The 22,388-nt window shown below is 56.5% G+C and overlaps 1 protein-coding gene across 3 annotated transcripts; it reads right to left on the bottom strand.

Annotated features, from left to right (window-relative positions):
• Nucleotides 1-12: 12 nt before the first annotated feature.
• Nucleotides 13-15,817, bottom strand: PLEKHG6 (pleckstrin homology and RhoGEF domain containing G6). Of its 3 annotated transcripts, XM_031444259.2 has the most exons (17): nt 15,689-15,817; nt 15,224-15,370; nt 14,316-14,521; nt 12,923-13,078; nt 12,215-12,379; nt 11,796-11,891; nt 11,475-11,525; nt 11,057-11,206; nt 10,160-10,270; nt 9,866-10,015; nt 9,567-9,704; nt 9,218-9,337; nt 8,713-8,845; nt 8,481-8,596; nt 1,935-2,098; nt 579-1,277; nt 13-395 (listed from the first exon to the last, which is right to left on the bottom strand). In XM_031444259.2, exons 3-17 carry the CDS (start codon nt 14,451-14,453, stop codon nt 386-388), a joined length of 2,397 nt encoding a protein of 798 aa, XP_031300119.1. In that variant the 5' UTR covers nt 14,454-14,521; nt 15,224-15,370; nt 15,689-15,817; the 3' UTR covers nt 13-385. The 3 variants fall into 3 exon arrangements, 2 of the variants coding, with proteins under 2 accessions (XP_031300119.1, XP_064335029.1); XR_010377781.1 differs by lacking the exons at nt 13-395; nt 579-1,277 and having other exon boundaries at nt 2,077-2,098; nt 8,481-8,592; XM_064478959.1 differs by lacking the exons at nt 13-395; nt 579-1,277; nt 1,935-2,098 and adding an exon at nt 6,014-8,162.
• Nucleotides 15,818-22,388: the final 6,571 nt, after the last annotated feature.

Below are 22,388 nucleotides of genomic sequence, written 5' to 3'. Positions count from 1 at the left end.
AGTGGTCTTTCTGAGTGGTGGGTGTGGGGGATGGGTCCAGAGTACAAGATCCTGATGGGTGAGATACCCTGCCACCATGAAGGGCACTGACATGATTTGTTGCCTGAGCTCACTCTGTGACCCCCCACCCCCTGCCCCCACTTCTTTTTCCTCTACCTTCACGTAGCATGGGCTGGGAGGCCATTTTTATGCACAACTTTATGTGGGCCTCTGGTGTGTCTATGATATACAAATGTACAGCTCTTGATCCCCAAAGTCCTCAGAATAGGAAGGGCAGAGTGCCCAGGGAAGTGTCCTTGAGGTAGAGTCCGGAGGTGAAGATGGTGACCAACACTCTTAGGGAGAGATTCCCTCTGGGAGAAATGCCGAGGGTCTTTAGTGGTCCTCACACCTCTCTGAAAAGGAAAGAGGCAGGTGTCAGGCAGTCAGAAATGGAGTGGAGTGAGGCTAGAGGCCCCTCTAGTCCTGCCCTCCTATACTGACCCGCCTCTCCACCGGCCTCCTGCTCTGGCACCCCTACTGCTCCATCCTGGCCTCCCCGCTGCTACCTCCCATGCCAGCATCCCCTTTGCACTTACGATGTGGACAGGGGTGTGTCCAGGTGTATGATGTGAGGCCCACGCATCCTCTGCAGTTGGACCCGAGTCAGCTTCCGTGGCCTGCTGTTCCCAGGCTCGGGGACACCCTCAATCCGTTGGCTGGCCAGTTCCTCTCGGATCTCTCTGAGCATGTCCTCAGCCCGGAGAGGGTGGCGAGAGGGGGTGTAGCTGGGTCCCAGGAAGAGAGGTCCCTCTTCTTCCTCATCCCCGGAGGATTCCCAGGGGCTTTCCCCAGCAGAGTCTGTGTGGGTCGGGGAGAGGGGGAGCTGCCCGCGAAGTCGGGCCCTGTGCAAGGTTTCCACTACCACATTCCCTCCCGCCGAGGTCCTGTCTTCTTCCTCAGACCAGCTCGGTGGGTCTCTTCTGGGAAGGCTGTCTCCTTTCTGGATAACTTGCCCTGGCAGTTCAGGGGCGCTTCGGCGTTGGGGAGCTTGGGGGTCAGGAGGCTGGGGTCGCAAAGGAACATCTCGGAGGTCCAGAGTGGAGAAGGTGAGGCGAGGGTCTCGCCGAAGGGCCCTTGAGCGGAGACGGCTCAGCGGGGAGTGGGACGCCTTGGGAGAGCCTGGGACCAGAGTGCCATAGCCAGAGTCTGATGTGTCATCTGGTACTGAGGGAGCATCTTCATCTGTGTCTTCTGTCACCACTAGGTGGGGGATGGCAGTCGAGCCCTCGGGAATCCTACAATTAATAGCGGATGGTCAGAGTCAGATGCTGAACAGTCAAGTTCAAGACCAGGGAGTCTTCCTTGATCACTCCATCCAGAAATGGACTCTCCTCCAAGCTTATTTTGTTATCACCTTTTTGCTGCACTAACAGCTTTTCTCATCTCACTGGCTAGACTGTAGCCCCTGCACTTGGTCCAGAACCTTGTATCAGCTATTTGCTGAGTGCTTCCTGAGCTCCCCTGAGGTTACCCCCCAGTGATGGACTCTTTTTTCCTCCTTAACCATGCAGTTCAACAGCTATGTTAATCTGGATGAACCTCTCACACTCTCTGGGGATTTGAACTAGTCCGGTCCCTGCAGCTCTGACATTCTGCAAAACAGCACTTCACTCTCCGCCCCTGGCCTGGGGGGCCTGCTCTTCTCAGGAATGTGTGCCTTTTGTGTGTTTCCCTTACCCTGTGCCAACCTTAGGCTGGCTAATCCCATGTGGCCCTTCACACGGCTCATGCCAACCTGTTCTGCTCCAACCTGTAGCCTGGGTCCCTCAAACTAGTCCTAACCCCCACCAAAAGCTGTATTGCCATTTCCCAGCCTTGTGGGTTCCTCTTCCCTCCCTCCCTGCCTGCAGCCCCCTTACTTTGGGAGACCTTGTGCTCCCTGGTGGTCTTACCTCCCCTCCACACTGCTTTGAGAGCCCTCCGGGGAAGGTGGGGAAGGAGGGGACGGTGTGGAGGGCCTGGTTCCTGGGGACTTCCTGTCCCCGTCCCGATAGAGGGCCAGGAGCTCCCTCTTCTGTTGGATGTACTCCTCTGCCTTCAGCTTCTGCAGGGTGACCTAGGGTGGAGATACTTTCATTAAAAGCTCTCATTTATTGAGCACCTGCTGTATGCCAGGCACCATGCTAAATGCTTTGCATATATAATCTTGTTTCATCTTCACAGCCACTCTATGAGGCAGACTTTTTTGCTCCCACTTTATTCCTGAGAAATAGAGACTCCGGTAAAGTAAATGCCAAGCTGATGCCATAGGAAAGGGGCAGAGCCAGGATTTGAACTCCTGAGCTGGTCCTGGGGTGAACAGAAAGCCTCGTTTTCTACCTGTACAGTTTCTCCTGACTTCACGCCTCCTTGGCAAGCCCTCTGTCTGGCCTGTTCCCTCCTTCAGGAAGCCCTCCTTGAACGGCATACGAGCTCTGACAGTGGCATAAGAGCTCTGAATGGGGCTGGGTCCTCGGGTTACTCTTTCTCCTACCACCAGGGTGGGCTGGGGCAGGCTTTATCCTGGGCTGAGGACTCTGCTGTCCTTCAAAGGTGAGAGCAAGACCGTCCCAAGAGGAGTGGAGAAGGGATACGTTATTGTCTGTCTTAGCATTTTCATAGAGGCACCAGCAGAATAAAAGAGTGACATCTGAGAAGAGGTTTATAAAGCACCTCTGTATGCGGTCATTTGATACACACCAGTACCTGCAGGGTGGAAAGCCTGGGCATTAGCCCATTTTACAGGTGAGAAAACAAGACTTTGAGAGCTGAGTGGACTTGGTCCAGGTTGCACAGGTAGAGAGAAGCAGAGCCAGGACTGGGCGTTTCCCTGTGAGTCCTAGTTCAGTGGCTGCACTGCTTTTCAAGGGCAGCTTTATTTTATTTATTTATTTATTTTTTTAAGGGCAGCTTTAGAGGAACGAGAATTACCAAGGGACAGCTCTCTCTTGGGGGTGGGGAGGGACGGCAGCAGAACCCGTGGAGAGGCTGCAGGCAGAGGCTTGGCAAAAAGAGTTAGTGTTGGCTGCTGTGGGCAGCGCCGATAGCAGAACTTGCCGGAATGGCCATATCGCTGTGGAAATACTGAACTACTTCCATGCTGGGAAGCAAAGGGCTACTGCCTGAGCCTCCCACCTTCCGTCCCTGAGACCACTCAGCCCTCCCCCAGGATGCAGCAGCAGAGGGATGATACCTGGCGCAGCAGGGGACCTCTAGCTCTGCTCGGATTGGTGATGCCCATGCCACTCTGCTCATTAAATAATTTGAATATTCCTCCCCTCCCCTTTGAGGTATATGGACCAGCAACTCTTAGGCACCTAGACCTTCCCAAAGCCTCTCCAGAAACACAACAAGGTGGGGAGGTAGCTGGGTCTGGACAAGAGACATGTTGGCAAAATGGATGTACAGGGACAGCAGAATGACATCAGGCTTGGATTTCCAGTTCTCCTTGCCCTGGCTTCCCGGTCACTCCGTCTCATGCAAGGATTCTTAGCAGTCTCATAAGACTTGGCCTGTTGGCCAGAGCCAGGGATGATGGTGCCCGGGGACAGGAGACCAGCACGCCAGACCAGGTCCTGTGACCTCTTCCACATCCCCCAGCTGTGTGGAGTGCGGGGAGGAACCACCGAAGAGGAGGGTGGGAGGAGCTGTTCTTCGGTCCAGGGCAGGGCTAGGGCAGCCTGCTTGTCCTAATGAGATGCCCTTTGGCCCCACACGACCTAAGTTCAATTTTATGTTTGGGATGTCCAGGATACAGAGGGTATGTGGAGGAAAAGAACTGGGGGGGGGTCTGGAAGGAACGTCTGACACCAGCATCTCCACTAAACTTGCCCGTGACCCCACCTGGGGAAGAAGCAGGGAGGCAAGGGGGCAGGGTGGAGCTGAGGAACAGGACACCTCAGGTACCTGGACAAGGCTGTCTGAAGTGCCCTTGGCCACCCCTAAGGCTCTCCTGCAACCCTGGGAAAACTTCTCAGCTTGGGTAAGCGGAGAGACATGTTGGGGGCAGGGTGGGAAAGGAAGAGGAAATTGGTGCCTGGGCTGGAATGTGACACCTCCACAAAGCCGGGAAGAGGGAGGGCTCCCCCACGTGGGGTTCTACCTCCTTTGCCCCGGTGGGGAACTGAAACCTTGAGAGGGAATGCCTCCCTTCCCCACTGCCTCTGGAGTGGCTCCCAGATTCACCTGCTCTCCTCCCCAAGCCCCCCATCCTGGACAAAAACCATCTCTTGAAGCTGCCCTTGGACTCCCTGAGTGACAAGTCGGCACCAAGCAGGCATCACCACCTAGGCACCATGGGCTACCCCCTTCTAAAGATCACAGTAACAAGCATTTCTGGAGCCCCCATTAAGTGCTGGGCTGCATGCCAAGCAGCTTACAAACGTACTTCTCCCGTCTGTCCTGTTTGGTGGTTCCCATTATCCCTGCATCCCCAGATGGGACTGGGCTGAGAGAGGTGAGGTTTCTCCTGCAGGAACACAGACAGCGAGACAGAGCTGGGCTGGGCGCCCCAGAGCCCACCTCTTTCCTCTGTTCATCCCTTGGCCTTGCCTCTGATAGCTTTCTGTTCCTGGCACAAGTTCCATTTCCTCTTCCCAGCCCTTAAATATGGGCATTTCCCAAGATTCAGTCTCTCTCCTCTTGAGAAACCCATTTTTTCTAAAAGCTTAAGCCGCCGCAGCCAGACCTGCTAGCGATAAATCTACGTGTACGTCTCTATAAAGGCGGAGGAAAAACAGTCTGGCCCCTGGGACCAATAGATATTCTGCTGCCCTCTTCAGTTTACAAAGACTTGTGCTGATAGAGAGAGGGATCCCCTAAGACTCTGGGGTGAGGTGGTAGCAGGACAAACTCATTTCAAAGTTTCAGGGTTCTCTTTTTCCAGGGAGGCAGGGAGCTTGTGCACTGCTTAGTTGCACATCAGAAATGACTTCCTCACCCTCTCTTAGCCTGGAGTAAGACTCTTGGGGGCCAAGTTCGTTTGCATAATAAAATACCAGCAACTTTTAGTGGTTCCCTTGGGGGTTCTAAACGAAAGTGGGAGGTGGGGTGTCTTCACAGGGAGAGAACCAAAAGAAGAGGAGAAAGTTCAGCGATGGGGATGATAAAGAAAAAAAGACTTCTGGCCAGTAAGCTGCCCTGGGCAGTGGGGCTCCAGGCACCCAGAGGTTTGTTTCCAGATTTATCCTCTGCTTCACTCTTATCCAGGCTTCAGTACAACTCGAAATCACTAGTGTGGTGTCAGCTGCCTTGTGAACACCGGGCTGGGGGTAGTGGAGCAGGAGAGAGGGGACTCTGAGTCGGCCTGGAGCAGTGCTCAGGGCAGATGACCCCTGACCCACCCCCTACCTCGAACTTCCTTGGGACTGTCACCATCTTGTTTAGGAATCTAAGGAAGTGGCAGCCTCAGAGGCCTGGAGGACACAAGATCTTGAGTTTCTGCCTTTCATTCTTCTTCCTTTTCTTTTTTAATGAAAGTACTGAGAACTGAACCCAGGACCTTTGCACATGCTAAGCATGTGCTCTACCACTGAGCTATACCCTTCCCCCCTTTTCATTTTTTTAATGGCAAAACTCTCTTATTTATTATTTACTCTCCTATTCTGAATTTTAAATACAGTATTTAAACAGAGCCTAAGCGCTGGTTTTCCTTTTCTTGAATAAGGTCTCCACACTATGATATGATATCGTAGGTAAGATTGTGGGAAAAATGCTTACAATTATTTAAAGAACAAGACTATTTTCTTACATCTTCAGAAGTTGCAGAAGCGCTAACTACCTCATGTGCGAACAACAAATCATTATAATCCAGTCATTAAGGTCCTGTGAGAACCACTCCTGTGATTTACATTCTAACAATAGTGAAGTTGCATTCTTTAGAAATCTTCTACACTATGATTTCTTGTTCAAAATGCCTTTTCTCTCTTTTTCTAAATTGAGGTATAACATTGTATTTGTTTCAGGTGCATACCATAGTGACTTAATACTTGTATATATGATGAAACGGTCCACAGTAAGTCTGGTTAACCTTGGTCACCATACGTTGTTACAAACATCTTTTTTTCTCAGGAAAAGAACTTTTAGGATCTATTCTCTTAGCACCTTTCATAGTTCACCCTTATTTCTCACCTGAACCCCAGTCTGTGTCTCCGTGTTTCCAAAAGCCCCTGAGAGATGTCCACTTGGTGTCTCCCACGCCCTCATTTCCAAAGCGCCTCTGTTTAAAACGAACCCTACTGCCCGAGCCCCGCCCCACCTAGGAAGCCACAACTAAGCAAACAGCTTTCCCTTTCTAATCATTTCTATCTTTACCAAAGCAGTCTTTCACACAGCAACGTCGGGCGCAAGCCATCCTTTGTCCTTGCGGGCCTGAGTTGCCTAGAGCGGGCACCATGCTAGCTGCTTAATCTGAATGGTTTCTTCCTCCCTATGAAGCAAACACTGTTATCATTTGTATCCATTTTGCAGGTGAAGAAATGGAAGATCAGAGAGGCCACATCATTCACCCAAGGTCACCCAGCTACTAAGAGGGAGAGCTGGTGTCTGAACCTTCTGCACAGGCTTCTTTTTCTCCCTCTTTTTTAAGTGGAGGTACTGGGGACCAGACCAAGTACCTCACACATGCTCAGCACGCGCTCTACCAGCTGAGCCGAACCCCCACCCCGTACACGTTTCTAACAGTCTCTCTAGGGCTCACCCGTCTCTTCTTTTTCCTTCAGCTCCTTTCTGCTCCTTTTTTTCCTTCTTTTTTTGCACCATGTCCCTAAGGCCAGGGCACCGAACCTCAGTGTTTCACACCCAGACTAGTAGGGTAAATCTCCTGCTAACAATCCCGCCCTCCCCCAGCCCACTTGTCACATGGCCACCTGACAGTGCAAGACAAAACACACAGATGTCACATGGCCTTCCTCTGCTCGGTGGCTCTCTTGTCAACTTGACAGCCCAGTTCAATTCGGTCTCATCCAGCGCACACTCTCCTGCAGGCCCCAGGGTCCCACAGAACTCGGCCTCTGCTCCCTGGCTATGGTCCCTCCAGACTCAGTCACTGTCCCCCAGATAAATCCAGCCCAGCTGCTCCCTTGATTCTTCTGTTCAGGGTCCTCCCCATCCTTACAAGTCCAGCTCAAATCTCCCCTCTTCCTTGGCTATTCTGCTCCTCTAGCGGGTTAAATAGTGGCCCCAGAAAGATAGCTCTAAGTCCTGACCTGCAGAACCTGTGAATGGGAGGGACCTGTTTGGAAGAAGGGCCTTTGCAGATGAGCACACAGCCTGAGTGTTGGAGCTTAGGATGTAAGATGAGACCCTGGATTTAGGGTTAATGACTAGTGGCTTTCTAAAAGACAGAAGAGGGAGACTGGGACACAGAGGCAGGCAGCGGAAGATCATGTAAAGACAGAGGCAGGGAGTGGCGTGATGTGGTCACAAGCCAAGGAACACCTGGAGCCTCTAGGCGTTGGAAAAGGCAGAAGGACTCTCCCTGAGTCCTTGGAGGGGAAGCGTGGCTCTGCAGACACCTTGATTTCCAACTTCTGGTCCCCAGAACAATGAGAGAATACGTTTTTGTCGCTTTAAGACACCAAGTTAGCAGTAACCAATACAGCCCCATTTGGGTCTCCCTTCTTCTGAACTCCTCCAGCTTTTATCGTAGAAATCTACCCACATCACTCCCTTGTTTAACATCTTCACTGGCTCTGCGTCATTTACAGGACAGAGTTCAAGTTCCCAGGCAAGGCATCCAGAGATGGGCCTGATCTGGGGGTACCTCCCTCCCAGCTTCTCCAAGGCTGCGCTGCCCTCGTGCAGAAAGTCTTGGTGACGCCAACTACTAGGCTGGCGGTTCCCTCAACACACACAGCTGCTTCCGACTTCCCGCCTTCACACATTCTGCTCTCCACCTGGGACACCTATCTTGCCCACCTCATCCCCTGACGTCCTCCTAGGTACCCCCTCCAGTGGTGCTCAGACAGGAGCTCCTCTGTGAAGTCTTCTCAGCATAGGCCCCACCTGCTCTGCCAGGGCCCTTTCCCACCCAGCCCACCAGACACAGAGCATCACTCCCTTCTCCGTCCCAGTGCCCTTCTGTACACACGCTTCTGCTGTCTGCGCACTGATTCCTCTGGCCAGGCTGCAGGGCGCGTTCCCTGAGGGCAGAGCGGTGTTTTACTCTTCTGATTCCTCTGCACTCAGCCTGTGCCTGCGCACAGAGGTGCCCCGTTAAAGTCTGCTGAACGGAAGGTGAAGTTCAGCAGCTGTTTCTCGGCCTGGAAACCTTTAGGGGCGGCTGCCCTGGCTCCCCTGGGACTGGCAGCCTGCACCCCGGCTGGCCAGACTTTATTCTGTGCTCTTACGATGGTTAAGGTACACCAGAGCCTCTCTCCCCCTCTTTGTCCTCCCCTCCTGTGCTCCCGTTTCTGAGCTCCGGGGCTGCCGCCATCCCCCCACCACCTGGTTTCACACACCTGCGCCTGCTGGGTCTTCTCCAGCCACCGGGCCCGGTCTGCAGGGCTGGGACAGTGCACGGTGAGGGCGCTGGAGACGCACTGGAATTCCGTGAGGTGGATCAGCAGGAAGCTGCCTGGGTGGTGGAGAAGGTCAGCTTCCAGGGCTGGACCTTATGTGATCCCCATCCCAACCTCCCCATCCCCTGCTGATCAGACAGGAGAAAGAATAGCTCCCCCAGGAGAGACATACTAGGGTCTCGGAGCGGTTGGCACACGAGCTTCTCCAGCATGAGGGGCGGGCGGATCACCTTGGCTTTGTCTGCCCTGCGCTGGCGCTTGGTCACCAAGAGCACATCAGAGAAGAGGAACAAGTACACGTCCAGCTATGGGGTGCACGTGGGAGAGAGAGGAGGTCAGCTGGGGAGGGGGGAGGGCGGGACGGGGGTCAGGGCCCGCGTCACACAGGGACAGGGCAGAGCTGCGGAGTCCTGTCAGCCTGGTCCCACCTCTCGCTTAGCAGGCAGGGTAAGTGGCTGACTCAGGGTCTTACAGACAACCAGAGGTTAATCAGAAACACATCCTCTTCTCAACACACAGACACACACAGACATACATACAGACGCACACAGACACACAGACACACACACACCTCTTCTCCCACTTCCAGCCTTCTGACTCGTCCTGTCTCCCTCCATCTCCCCCTCCTTTCTCTCCAGCTCATCTCCCCCTCCTCTGCTCCTCCACAGCCCCCTCACCTTCCCTTCTCGTCCCTCCTTCACACGCACAGGTCCCTCCAGCAGCAGCTGCCTGGTGTGCTCGGGAGCAACCCCCAGCACAGGGGATGTCAGGTCCAGGGTGGAGAACGGAAGCAGGTTCTGAGGGACGCAGAGAGCGGAGGATCAGGGCGCTGGGGGAGAGGGAGCATCCCAGTGCCTCCATTTACTCCTTTGAACCCCGAGGCTTGGACCTGGCCCGCCGGGAAGGAAGGATGGGAACACAGCTCCGCCACGCCCTGGGGCGCCCTGCCCCTCCCCCTGCAGGTCTGGGCTTCATCCACTTTCTGGGGGCTTTGCTCTTTCTGAGTCCCTTCCCTTGGCCTCTCACCTTCTCCACCTCCTCGCTGGACGGCTCCAGCACCTCGTAGGGCCCGATGCGCTCAGCTGCAGCCACCAAGCTCTCCTGCTCCTCGCCCTGGCGCACCTGCTTGTTGATGTGTCGGAGGAAGGACTCCACCGCTGCAATCTAGGTGAGGTGGGGGTGGAGGGAGGACAGCTCAGCTCCTCGCCCGCACATCCTGCCCAGTCAGGGACATCCGGGCCACACTGTCACATACACATGAGGAAAGAAACCTCAAGAGTCCTGGGAGATCCGTTCTGGGTACCAGCACCCAGCCCCCAGCCTACCATGGCGTTCAGGGCCTCCTGGGCGCGGGCCTCGGGGCTCCTCTTGAGCACAGCCTGGAGCAGCAGTGGGTACTTGGTGATGCGCTGGTGGGGCTTGATGAGCAGGTCCCCCAGCATCTGCCTCCCCGAGCGCTTGTGCTTCTCACACCACTGCTGGGCAGGTGGGCAAGGGTCAGGGGCCTGCGAGCTTCCTCCTGCCCCAGCCCAGGGATGCACTCAGCCTTGGACCCAGCTGGAGCTCCGGGATGACCAAGGTCGGCCGCATCCCCTTTCCCCAGGCAGCCCCTCTCCCACCTGCACAAAGGTGTGGAAGAGAGGGTTGTTGTCTTGCTGCTCCCGGGCGTAAGCCATGGTCTGCTTCACCCGCAGGCAGTACAGGACGTAGGGCTGGAAGCGCTGGCTGAACTGGAGGGACAGATGTCAAGGCGGGGAGCAGATGGGGCATGGAGCCTCGCACAGACCCTCAGTCCAGCTCCTACCAACCCTGACTCTCCATGACTTCCAGGCCCCCTCTTGGGATCCCAAGAGATCCAGACCCACCACCGCTCTCTGAGCTCCATCCTCAGCCCCTGCCACGCCCTGCTCCTCTGGACTTGACCCACCATCAATAATTCAGCTGGACCGTTTTCAGGACACTACAGATCCCATTTCACCCCCACCATGGGGCGGTGACTCAGGCTTGCTCAGAAGCCCTGCTCCAGGGGAAGGGGCCACCGAAGGCCCCCGGGAGACTGTTCCCTGCCTCTCTGCCACAACACAGCTCTGCAAGGCCCAGCGCCCAGGTGTGCTGGGAGGAAGTCTGACCCCAAGTCTCTTGCTTTCTCCTGTTGCACTTTGTGCTCCGGGTGCCCCTGTGGCCTTTCCTTCCCCCAGTTTCCTCGGGGACACCCTGCCGCTTGTCAGTGGGGCTCTGTCCCAGGCAAGATTTCATGGCTGATGGGAGCTTAGGCGTAGCCTTTCCCAGAGACAGCTCCACCCCAGGGTCTCCAGAAGGCCAAAGAGCCTTCGGGACAGAGCTCATGCTGGTGGAATGAACAGTAGGACGTAGGGTGGTATTCTGGGGTAGGAGCTGTGCCCCTGGACCCCTCGAGTCACGGCAGGATTCCAGGCACATGGGCCTGCCCTGCAGACAGAAACCCTCTGGGCTCTCCCAGTCCCGCCATCCAGACATGACCCTTCTCCACGCCTCACCATCAGGAAGCCGTTTTGCAGGCTGACGGGGTCCAGAGGCTGGCCGGAGGCTCGCATTTCCTCCAGGGAAGGCCCCAGCACCTCTTCCCAAAAGCTCCGGTGGGCTCGAATCAGACTGGGGACATTTCCAAACAAGGTCTCAGCTGACACCTGGAGGAGGGAGCAGAACTTAGCAACATGCAGGCAGGTGACCTCTGGGCAGCCCTGGCCATGGGTGGTCAGGTGAGGACAGCTAAGCCTGGATGGCGGGGCTGGGGAGGGACCTGCAGCTTGTTTGGGGTCTGGAGCAAGAAGGGCTGGGGAAAGGGCTAGGGGGTGGTCCTCGTAAATGGGGCAATGGCAAGTCATTCTGGGCAGCCTGGAGGGCTCTCTGTGACCCTACCCGCAGCTCAGCCTTCCCTCCCGAGCACCCACTCACCTCGGTCAGCAGCCCCACTCGCTGCAAGTTCAGCAAACCCGAGGCTAGGAGCTGGGTGCAGGGAGAGAGGAGGGTATCAGCACCTGACCTCCTCCTCTCTGCCCCCAGCCTGGCCCTTCACAGCATCTCCACCCCCCTCCCCAGCTTCAGTCCTGCTAACCTCTCCCGCAAGACCCTGGGCAGCTCTCAAGTCAGGGGGATCTCGGTATCCTGCCCCTCCCTCCCCAACAACCCCACCCCTCTGGTCGGAAGAATGGGGGATGATTCAAGGGAGATGGTTAGAGGCCAGGGCTGGGGCTGGGGGGCCCTGGAGAGGCTCACATCCGTCATGATCTTAAGCTTCCGCACGTAGATGAGCTCCGTGGTCAGTAGCTCCCACAGCGCTTCCTGCTGGTGGCAAAGCTCCCGGCTCATGTCCTGGCACGGATAGGGCTGGGTCAGCGGGGGAAGGAGAAGAGGACGGGCTGCCACCATTCGGTCTGCTGGATCTACTCCATAAACGGCCTTTGATCCTCAATCAGTCCTCCAGTGTGTGGGGTTGTTGCCCTCACGTCACAGATGAGGCGACCGAGGTCTCACTAGTACGAGGCAGGGCTGGGATCTGAACCCAGGGCAAGATGCCTCCAAGTGCTTTCCCCGCAGGGCCCCACTTGTCAAGACCTTTCCCTCTTCCAGGCAGAGGTGAGATACACGTGTGTGCCTGTCCCACCACGAGGACAGACACTGTGTTCCAGGCCCACCTTGTGCCCAGGCACCAGCTCCTTCCAGGACTTCTCAATGGCCTCGCCACTGTCACTGGCCTCTCCTATCTCCCAGTGCCGCCGGTCCTCGGGGGGCAGGCGGGGCATCCCAAACATGCTGAACGTGTGCAGCCTCACCTCCAGCTCGTGGGCCTTCGTGACTTCCTGGGGAATCGAGAGGGGATACGTCCTGGCTACATACGTCCTGGGCGCCCAGACTACCTGGCCAGGGAGGGGCTGCGAGGGTGCATTTGTCTGTGTGTGTGTGTCTGGGAATGGGAATGGGAGCCCTGAGTGTGAGTGGGGATGTGCAGGTCTGAGGGTCGAGGGACAACCCTGACTGGGATTACAGGGTACAGGGTGTTGCTGGGACATGGATGGAAAGGCACTTGCCTGCAGAAAAGTCCCTGGACAGAGACAGAGGGGTCTGACCTGGGCTCCCTGATCAGAAAGATACCTTCCAGGGCTCTCTTAAGACAGAACCCTTCAGAGGGAACTTCAGGTGGAGATGAGCCTTAGGGAACCAGTGGTCTTGGGCAATATTTTGACATTTGCCCCTAAAGCTCACATTTCTATGAGGCAGGCTCTCTAGACAGAGCCGAATGCAGCCTCTTGGAGGGAATGCACATCCTCTCAGCTCTGACCATCCGTGGGGGACATCGCAGGTCAGGCAGGGAACATGCAGATGGGCGGAGAGGGACCCCTTACCTTGAGTTTAGGGGAGTAAGGTGGGCCGGCCCCAAAATGGCCTCCATGCCTTTTCTCAGGCTCCAGTTCCCGCCACCGCAGAGGAGACAGGCCTCTGGCAGGGCCACAACCCTTGGCAAAGGGGGCATAGCCCTGGAGGCGTCGGCGACTGGGATCCTGGAGGAGGAGCAGGGGGCAGTTCTGGAGGGGTGCTTCCCTTCCCCCAGAAGTCCCAGAGAGGCAGTGGGGCCAGGCTTGGCTCCAGACAGCATCCCCTACCCCTGCAAGTTGAGCCAGCTGGCCTCTCCCCTCAAACCAGTTTGGTGTGAGCTGCTCTGGCCCTGAGTCACAGCAGCTGCTGCCAGGGAGGCTGCTGTGGGTCCGGCAGGGGCACGCCAGCCTGGCTTCCCGAGGGAGCTGGGGGTAGAAGCAGGGCCTCGGCCAGAGCAGGAGCCCAGGCATGCACACACCTGGGCTCTGCGTGTGGCCCCCGTGCCCGCCCGCTCACGTGTGCAGTCCCTGTACCACGGCCACGCGGGCACGGTGCCTGGTGCACACGCACGCTGAGTCTCTCACAGCTTCCCGTGTCTGTGACGGCCTCCCTCGCACATGGGGATGAGGGCATTCTGTGGGACATGCAGCCGTGTCCCGAGTTGGGAGTGGCTGCCCTTTCGTGTGAGAGGCTGAGGCCGGGCCAGAAGTCTCCTCCAGGGCAGGCCTGGTCACATTCCTTGATCTGCCTGTGGCCTGATTTACCCCATATACCTCCTAGGCTCCCTTCCTGCCCTCAGCTCTCCTCCCTGTCTCTCAGGGCCAAATCCTCCTCCTGTCAGGAAGGGATACCCCCGGCCAGAAGCAGAACTGTCCTCCAAGTGGAGGGGAGGTCTGGAGGCTGAGGGAGAGACGGCTGGGCCGCCACACCACTTTCCCTGGTTAGCGCTGGAGGCCGGCCAGGAGGGTGGGGCCAGGGTGGAGCCAAGGCAGGCCCCCCACCTGTCCCCACCCGTGCAGGAGGGACACTTTGAACCTTTGCTCTTCTTCCAGGCCTGACTCAGAGGGAGGCAGGTCTCAGGGAGCTCACAGGCTCTTCCCAAGCAGAGGCGGGAGGCTGGGAGGTGCCAGCCCGGGGTTTGGTGACCTTCTCCTCCCACCCTGGCTCCGCGCCTCTGACCAGTCTAACAGTGCCTCCTCTGAGGGCCTGGATTTCTCTGGCTCTCTGCCTCACCTGCCCTGTCTGTCTGGGATGGGTGTGGAGTCCTGGGAGCCTGGCTCAGCATGGCCCCCTCTCCCTCACAACCCAGGAAAGAAGGCAGGGGTGTGGGGTGGGAAGAGAGTGGGGCACAGAGATTTGAAGGCCTTGGTGTCCTCCCACCTCCCCCATCATGGACACCTTTGGGGCACAGCCTAGACTCACCAGCACGGGGCCTCCTCGGGCAAAGAGATTGCCGGCAGTACCCTGGGCGGAGGCCCGATAGCCACCCCCATAAGTCTCAATGCGGGAGGCCACTAGTCCTTGGAAGGGACGCTGAGTGGGAGGATCGAAGCCCTGCATCCCTTTTCTTCTGGGTCACCTCCAAAGGGTCATAGCTCCAGTGTCCCGCAGAATGGGGCCCCCTGAGGCTTCAGAGAGAAAATAAAGAAATGGGCCAGCCTTGATCAGTGAGTGGCACCAGGCTGGAGAATGATGTGGGAGGGGGAGGGAGAAAAGGGGAAGGGAGAGGAGAGGGCCAAGATTCCTTGTTGGGAGAGCAGCTGCCTCATCTATGACTTGGTGGGGTGGGGTACACCCCACATGCTGGGTAGAAAGCCCCTTGGAACTATACCTCCTCCATCACCTGTCTGCATTGGAGCACCAGCTTCTACACTGGCCTCAAAGGGTGCTCGAGTCCTAAGGATAGCTGGGAGCAAGGGTCATAGGTCCCCTGCCTCCTGGATACCCCCAGGTGTGGGGGTGCCCCTTGCACCTGGCTACCCCTCCCCTTCCCCATAAGTGGCCTGGGGAAAGGCTGCAGGGGGGCCATGGGGGGCAGCTGGAACTTGCCCCGCCTGCCACCTGTTTTTGCACAGACCACAAGCTACGAATGTTTTTCACATGTTTAAATAGTTGGAAAAAATCAAAAGAAGAATAATATTTCATAACGCATGAAGATTATATGAAATTCAAGTTTCCATGTTCATAAAATTGGAACACAGCCACATCTCCTCCTTGACCAATTGTTTGTAACTGCTTTCTTGCTAATTGTGACAGAGAGAGACCACATCGCTTCAAAGTCTGAAATATTTACTTTCTGGCCTCTTACTGAAAAGCTTGCCGACCCTTACCTGGTTTCCAGGGCACAGACAGCTGTCAGGCTGCTGGCTTTAGAGACAGCCAGGTGGGAGCAGGCTCCGTTTGGTCTTCCCCAGCCTCTGGGAACTCCTCTGCGGGGCTGGGAGCCGTGAGTGGGACTGCATCCCTTCCCCCTGAACCTGGATAGAGGACCCGCCCTCTGAGTGGGTAGAGCCTGGAGGAGAGGCCTCCTAAGAAGGTGCTGGTCCCCTCCAGGTGGGCTCCAGGACCCCACTCAGCCGTCCCCTTATTCTTCCTCTGATTTCTGAGCAGGGGAGGGCAATGCTCCTTGTCTCCCAGGTGCCCTCCCAACAATTCTCCCTCCTGGGGCTCTGCGTCCCTCTCCCTCTTCTTCCCCAGGGTCCTTTCTGAGCTTCGACCGGCTTCCCTTCCTCTCTGCCTCCCGAGCCCCAGGCCAGGCGCCCCGCCCCCGTCGGCCCAGCTCTCCCGCCACTCACCTGTGCCCGCAGGTGTCCCGGCGCCCGCTGCCCACGCGGACGGCCCCTAGTCGTCGACAGCTCCCCGGGCGATGCCCGCCCCGCGGCCCGGCCGGGTCTGGGACCGAGCGGCCCGCGGGACCCGGGCGGCGCGAGGCCGGGCCGGGAGGGAGGGGGCGGAGGGGGCGGGGCGGCGGGCTGGCTCCTCCCCCTCCCGCGGGCACCGGACCCAGCGGCGCAGCGGGCGCCAGTGGGGCCCCCGGGGACTTAGCGGCTCTAGTCGGGCCTCGGCCACTACCAACCGGGGGCAAGGAGGGCTCACCCTGCAGGCCCACCCCTCCCCCTGGCCCTTGAACTCGCCACTCATCCGGCCAGTCGCGCCACCCTCGTGCACCCCACTCCTGGCCAGACCCTGCCAGGCGCCGCAGCTGCGAGGATGGGCGCCGCGGGATGACCGAGTGACCCGCCGCAGGTGCCCACCTCGCTTTCCGCGTGCAGTGAGTGGCCAGCTAGCCCCCCTGCCCCGGCCTCGGCCTCATCTTCCTCCTTTAACCAGGCAGAGAGCCGTACCTGCTGCAGAAGGGGCGTCGGGGCCCGGGGACCTGGGGGCACTTCCCCGGCTCTCCGGCTGTGGAGTCCAAAGTGTGATCCTTATCTCTGCTTGCTGGCTCTAGGCATCTGGTGGAAGGCTGGACTTCACCTTTGCTCCAGGGATGGCTCTGGATGCCACACTGAAGCTGACCGGACACTTCTCCCATTGCCTAAGACGGAGGAGGAGGGAGAAGTACAGGGCTATCAGGCAGGGCACTGTCATCCTTCACTGGGGAACAGGCACACTCCAAGCTTCAGTAGGGCATCCCAACACCTACAGCCGCAGGTAAAACACACACCATTCAAGAAAGGGCACATTTTCACATTGTCAGAACAGGACACATCATATGACGGAAAGGCTGGACATTAGGAATCAGAAGTGTCCATGGACATGTGGTCATTGTCATCTCACAAGCATGAAGCCAAAGACCCAGAAAAGGAGGTAAGGGGCAGGTCTGAGTGCATCCAGCCCTCCACCCTGTCCTGTGGTATTCCTCCTGCGAACCGGCTATGCAGTGATTGATACAGCTCTGAAGTGTACCAACACTTTCAAAAGCATCATCTTACTCGATCACCTGGGGCAAGGGTCTCCAGTCTCCTCTCCTGCTTGGCTTATTAAACACACACATAATCTGAAGTGTTCTGGTCCTCACTCTGACTCTGATGATTGTTGTGTTTGGAAGAGGAATGTTTATCCTTTGATACTTGCTAATTTTGTCTGCCCTCCTCCCGTTTGCCCTCCAATATTCTCTTCTGAGCTCGCTGTTACGCGATTGCTCCGTAAGTTCAGGGAGCTACTTGTACCTTCAATTCAGCGCTTCCTACGACGTCCTGCTTCCTGCCTCCCAGTTGACAGGTTTTAGACAGAGAAGTCAGGTGAGGCAGGAACTGTGGTGGAGAGAAGTCCTTTTCCCATTAGTGTGTGTGGATGGGGGGTGGTGGGGGGAGAGAGTCATCATGAGGCAAAGGGGGCCCGTCAGCAGAAGGTGTGATTACCGGCGGTATTAAACGACACCCAGAGACGGCTGGTGCCAAGAGCCCCCGCCTCCCCTCCCAGTGCCTCCCGGAAGGAAGTGGAAGGAGTCAGGGGAATTGAAGTTGAGAGAACCCCAGAGGCAAGCCTGGGAGTGCAGGCTCTGGGGAGGGCTGGCTAGACTGGCCCAGTGGACATGGGAGAGTTAACCCTTTCACTTCCCTCAAGGCTGAGATCCTATCTCCACCTGCCACTGCCCCAGGGCTTGTCTCCAGCCTCTCTGGGAGAGGTTCCCAGGGAAGCTGGAGCCTAAAAGCTGGAGGAGTGGCTGGCAGAGCGCGTGGGCTGGGAGGCAGGGCTCTTGTGCTCTGTTCTCTTCTGACCTTGTCACAACCTCCCTTGTCCCTTCTGTGCTGTGGAGAGAAGACCCCTGCCTGCGACAGGGCGCTGAGTGAAGCCTGCAGAATTGGGAGGTTGGCATTTTGGCCTCGGCTGTTGACCCACAAGGGGCACCTGGATTGGTGCCTTTCTTCCTAGCTGGCCCCAGCCACCCCCCACATCTCTAGCCTGAGTCCTGGCCCTCCTCCATGCCTCAGCTTCTGCCCCAGTGGAGACGGCCCTCCTCAGGCCCCCAGCTGGATCCCACTGCTGTTGAGATGTCTGTCAGTCCCAGACTGGAGTCTGAGGGTCAAAGACCTCTGTCTCATAGAGCATGAGGCTGGTACAGGGGCCCCAAGTCCCTTCTCCCCTTCCTCACAGGCAGGGAGATCAGGGAGACTCCCTTGATCCCTGAACTCTGCCCAGCCCACACTTCTCGGGGCAGGGCGGGGGCCATCTGGGTTAATGAGGTGCTGGCAGGCACTGGCCATGAGACAGCTGATAGGAGGTGTGTCCTGCTCGCCCCAGAGCTGGGAGGGACGGGCAGGGGGAGCTTAGTGCTCCAGCTGGGAGGCACAAGGTCACGTGAGGCAGATAAAAGCAGGAGGCCAGGCCACGGGGCACAGCTGACAGTGCCTTAGACCAGGACAGATGCCGTCCCTCCTTTTCCCACTTCCTGGCAGTGTTCATCTGTGCAAGGTGCTAGGAGTATATAGAATAAGGGTTCCTCGTGCGAGGAACAGTATAAGAATCATACAATTCCTGGTGTAGCGATAGCCCCCTGAACTTCCAGGAGATTGCAGATTAATGGGGAGACAGACAGACTAATGGGGAACAGAACACTGATGTATAACTTACATATATAAGGGATGAGCCAAGAGCTGTGGGAGCACATGGGAGGGGCTAGTAGCCACATAAGGGAGCCAGGGAAGGCTTCATAGAGGAAGTGAGCTTTGTGCTGGGACTTTAAGGATGAATAGGAGGCTGCTGAGCAGAGAAGGAGGGAAGGGCATTTCTGGAGGAGGGAACAGCATGGGCAAAGACACAGAGATGTGTTTAAAAAGAAAGAAGGGGGAAGAGCAGGCTCCCCAGAGCCCTCCTGAGAGCCTGCCTGATGGCTTCTGGGGGACATCCCACCCTCCCAGCAGCCAGTTTCTGGAGGGTGGCTTTGGAGGACAAACCTCTTCCTGACATTCGAGAACCTCAACGGTGTGGCCAAATGGCCCCAATTACACCTCTCACCTTTCACCTGTTGCTCCCCTGCTCCATCCCTGGACGTGTCCCCATTCTCTGAATCTGCCATGATTCTATGCCTTTGCTCAAGCACTCCCCCCACCAGCCCCCCTCACTTTACTGGCCCCCACCACTGGCATAACGCTCCTGACCCCTTGTCCTCCCATCTCCACTTCTGCCTCCTTTCAGGTTCTGCTTCCTTCAGGAAACCTTCCCTGACAACCCTCTAGCCAGAGTGATCTCTTTTCTGCCTGCTTTCAGTGCCCTGGCCACTGTGTTTCTGGGAAAGGCACCACTCTCATTCTGCCTAATACCATAGCTGTTTGCCCACGTGCCCACATCCCTCAGCCCTCAGGGGACTCCCAGCTCCTTGAGGGCGGGTCCCCTAGCACAGGGGCTGGCGAAGGCCTGGTACCTGAGTCTGTGGAGCTGAATGGCATTGACTTGCTAGAGGGCCCACCTACTCTGTCATCTCCCTACCCCTGCCCAGAGGAACCGCCTTTGTTTTTTAAATGCCTGGAATTCTTCCCTAACTTCAGTGGGCATTCCTGGTTCATTACTGTAGCTTCAGCATTTCCTCGGTGATGCCCCTCCTGAAGGTGCCTGGCCCCGTAGGACAATCAGGCCACATCAGGTTCACCTGCATGTCAGTTCTGAAGGATGAGTCCTGGCTCCCCCAGAATATTATGTCCAGAAGGATTCCGGGGTGATGAGGCTCCAGAAAAGGAGCATGAAGATGGCTTAGCGATGCCTACCTTGGTGGGGACAAAGGGCTCCCTCTGCCTTAAGTTAGTCTATCAGATGCTTTTCTTGCATTAGGCCAGGACTGGGGCACTGGCAGAGTGTGGGGCCTTTGCCTCTGGTGGAAGCTGATGGGGGAATTGAGAAGAGGGTCTGGGGGCTCCAAAGGGGGATGTACCTTCTTGGGATCTCCCAAGCAGACCTGGGAGTCAGGGGTGTGAGTCTCCAGGTCTGTGCTCTGTCTGGGGCCCTCCTGCTCGTGACACGGATCGGTCCCCAGAGGGGCCGTGGCATCCCAGCCAGACCAGTATGGTCTCGTGGCTCAGGCAGGTTCCTTAGCAGGTGAGGCCGAGGCAGTGACACTGAATCCCCCACCTGAGGGAACGCTCCCACTGCCTTCTCCTCCCAGGCAGCTCAGGCCTCAGGAATGAGAATGTAGTAAAAGTGAACCATCTCTGGAGGGAGTTCAGTTCCTGGCTTTACTTTTGCCGGTTTGCTCCTGTGTGCTGCGGTTTCCCCTAGTGGCCGTCTCTGGAAGTGCAGTTAGACTTGGTTTTGGAGGCCAGGGGTGGACCGGCCCCCAAGATCTGGCCTTTCCCAGTTGAACGGGAGCCAAGTGTTTTCTCACTGAGACACTCCTGCCCTTGCAGAGACTCTGCTTCGTGTCCTTAGCAGATGCCTGGTTTCTGCCAGACACCCTCCAGCAAGGCTGCTCCCCAGTCGGTGCCTTTGTTCCAGTGGCTCTGGTCAGTGAAAGCTGGCCACTGCCTTCAAGCCCCTTCCTCCAAGCGGCCATCTGAGTTGCTCCCCCAGATCTGTGCTGACACTGGGTCTCCACCTCTTCAGCCCAGGGGGACTCAAAAGCGCACGCAATTAAGTTTAATGCTTTGGGTCAATCCTCGTTCGAAGCCAGAACGGCCCTGTCCACCCCCTACCCATGTCAGCTTCTGCGAGCTCTGTGACCCTTGTCACTGGGTCCAGGCTAATGGCCAGCCCTTGCTCACTTGTGACACATATATTTCCAGGCTCATTTACCCAGAATGACTGTCTCAGCCCATCTCGCTGTGACACGTCCTGCCCAGCCCAGGAGGAGGGGGCAAACATTTCACTCCTAAAGTAGATGATAGCTCAACTGTCCTAAATCAGTATTTCTAATTTAATTTGACAACCCTGACTTTCAGGAAGTTCTTTCTCATCCTTGACCCAAATACCTCCAACTCAAGCTTAATTTCCTCATGCTCTGGGGACTATCCTTCTCTGTATCACGGATAATTGGATAATTGAACCACAATTCTGGTCATTTTGGCAGCGTCCAGAAGCTCCGGGACCTCTCCCCATTCTTCAGAGACCGTGGTTCTCAGATTGGGTTCCCATGAGCAGCACCGAGTTTTCTGTACCATCCCGGGTGCCCTGCACCATGCTGGAAGCTCAGTGTAGACCAATTAACTTTCTCCTCACCTCAGCCCAGTGCAGCAGGACTGCTGGTGTTATCCTGTTTGACAGATGAGTCTCAGGGGTAAAGTAACTGGGATCCAGTCCCCACATCCCACAAGGCTTTAGCGCGGACATCTGGTCCAACCACTAGCCTCCAACAAGAGGCCTATGTGAGCGCTGTGGACAGACGTCTCCTCTGACCTTGCTTCCATTTTACTCCCATTTTACGCTTGTCTCTGGTGTGATTCTGCACTGATCTTTGCCATCTGCCTAGATGGCCTTCAGTCATGGCTTTGTGTGTTCCTGACTGTCCTCGTTTCTTGTCAGTGTCTTTGTTCAAAGGCAGGCCCTTTACAAAGGCTTTTGGGGCTGGCAGACCCAACTTCTCCAAGTCTCCATCCTTGTATGTAAAATGACTACTACATTTTAGGATCATTCTAATAATAACAGCTACCTTTTTAATCAAGCAATTACTCTGCGTGGGCGTAGTTTAGCACCTGACACGTGTAATTTCATTAAATTCTCACAAAAACCCTCCTGAGTGAGATATTATCCTCCTGCAACAGATGAGGAAACAGCCTCAGAGAGGTTACCTGATGTGATCATTAGGATGCAGTTAGCAAGAGGAAAACCTAGGATTTGAACTCAGATTTGTCTCACCCCAAAGCCCGCCCCTTTCACTGTTATCCTGTAGAAAATAAGTGGGTTACAGTGGGCAAGGCTGCCACGGGGCAAGGAAACCAGAGGAAACTGACTGCCTCGGTTCCACCCTAAAGGTCATCTCAGCATTCAGAGAAACAGAAATCTGACTCCTAAAGCCTTGAGAAGTGACGCTGGCCTTTGCTCAGGGACATGTCTTGGAGCACACCAAGACAACGCAGCAACGTTTCCTTAAAAAAGCATCTTTGCGCATCACCCCATCCCCAGAATATCACTCCTCATCGCATCTGCTCAGCCTCTCCCCTCCTTCTGTCTCCTCCCAAGCCCTCTTCCTGATCGTCTGTCCCGAAGTCCCAACCCCTTTCCTTTATAAAGCCACCTGCTTGTGTCCTCTTCTCGGCAGCTCTGTCCACCCTTCTGCTCAGTAAAACCAAAGATTTGTTGGGGAAGCCACCATGCTCAAAAGGAGGAGTAAACTCACATGAGAATTGAATACAGTTGTCCTTTGCATGCTGGGCACTCAGTGCATGTCCAACGCTGGGAGAAGGAACCCCTAAGGGGTGAGGGGACAACTGAGAGGGGATTTAGAGAACTACCTTCCTCATCGGTCTCCTGTCCCGTCTCCCTTTTCCCTCCCTTCCCTCAGTACCTGGGCGAGGGAGGAAGAAGTGGGGTTATTCGTCCCTCCTTTCTCACCATCGGACTCATTCA

The sequence above is a fragment of the Camelus dromedarius genome, chromosome 25 (assembly GCF_036321535.1).
Source record: "Camelus dromedarius isolate mCamDro1 chromosome 25, mCamDro1.pat, whole genome shotgun sequence".
NCBI classification, from domain to species: domain Eukaryota; kingdom Metazoa; phylum Chordata; class Mammalia; order Artiodactyla; family Camelidae; genus Camelus; species Camelus dromedarius.
Note: the sequence above shows the minus strand (reverse complement) of the source record. Positions and strands in the feature narration are given on the sequence as shown.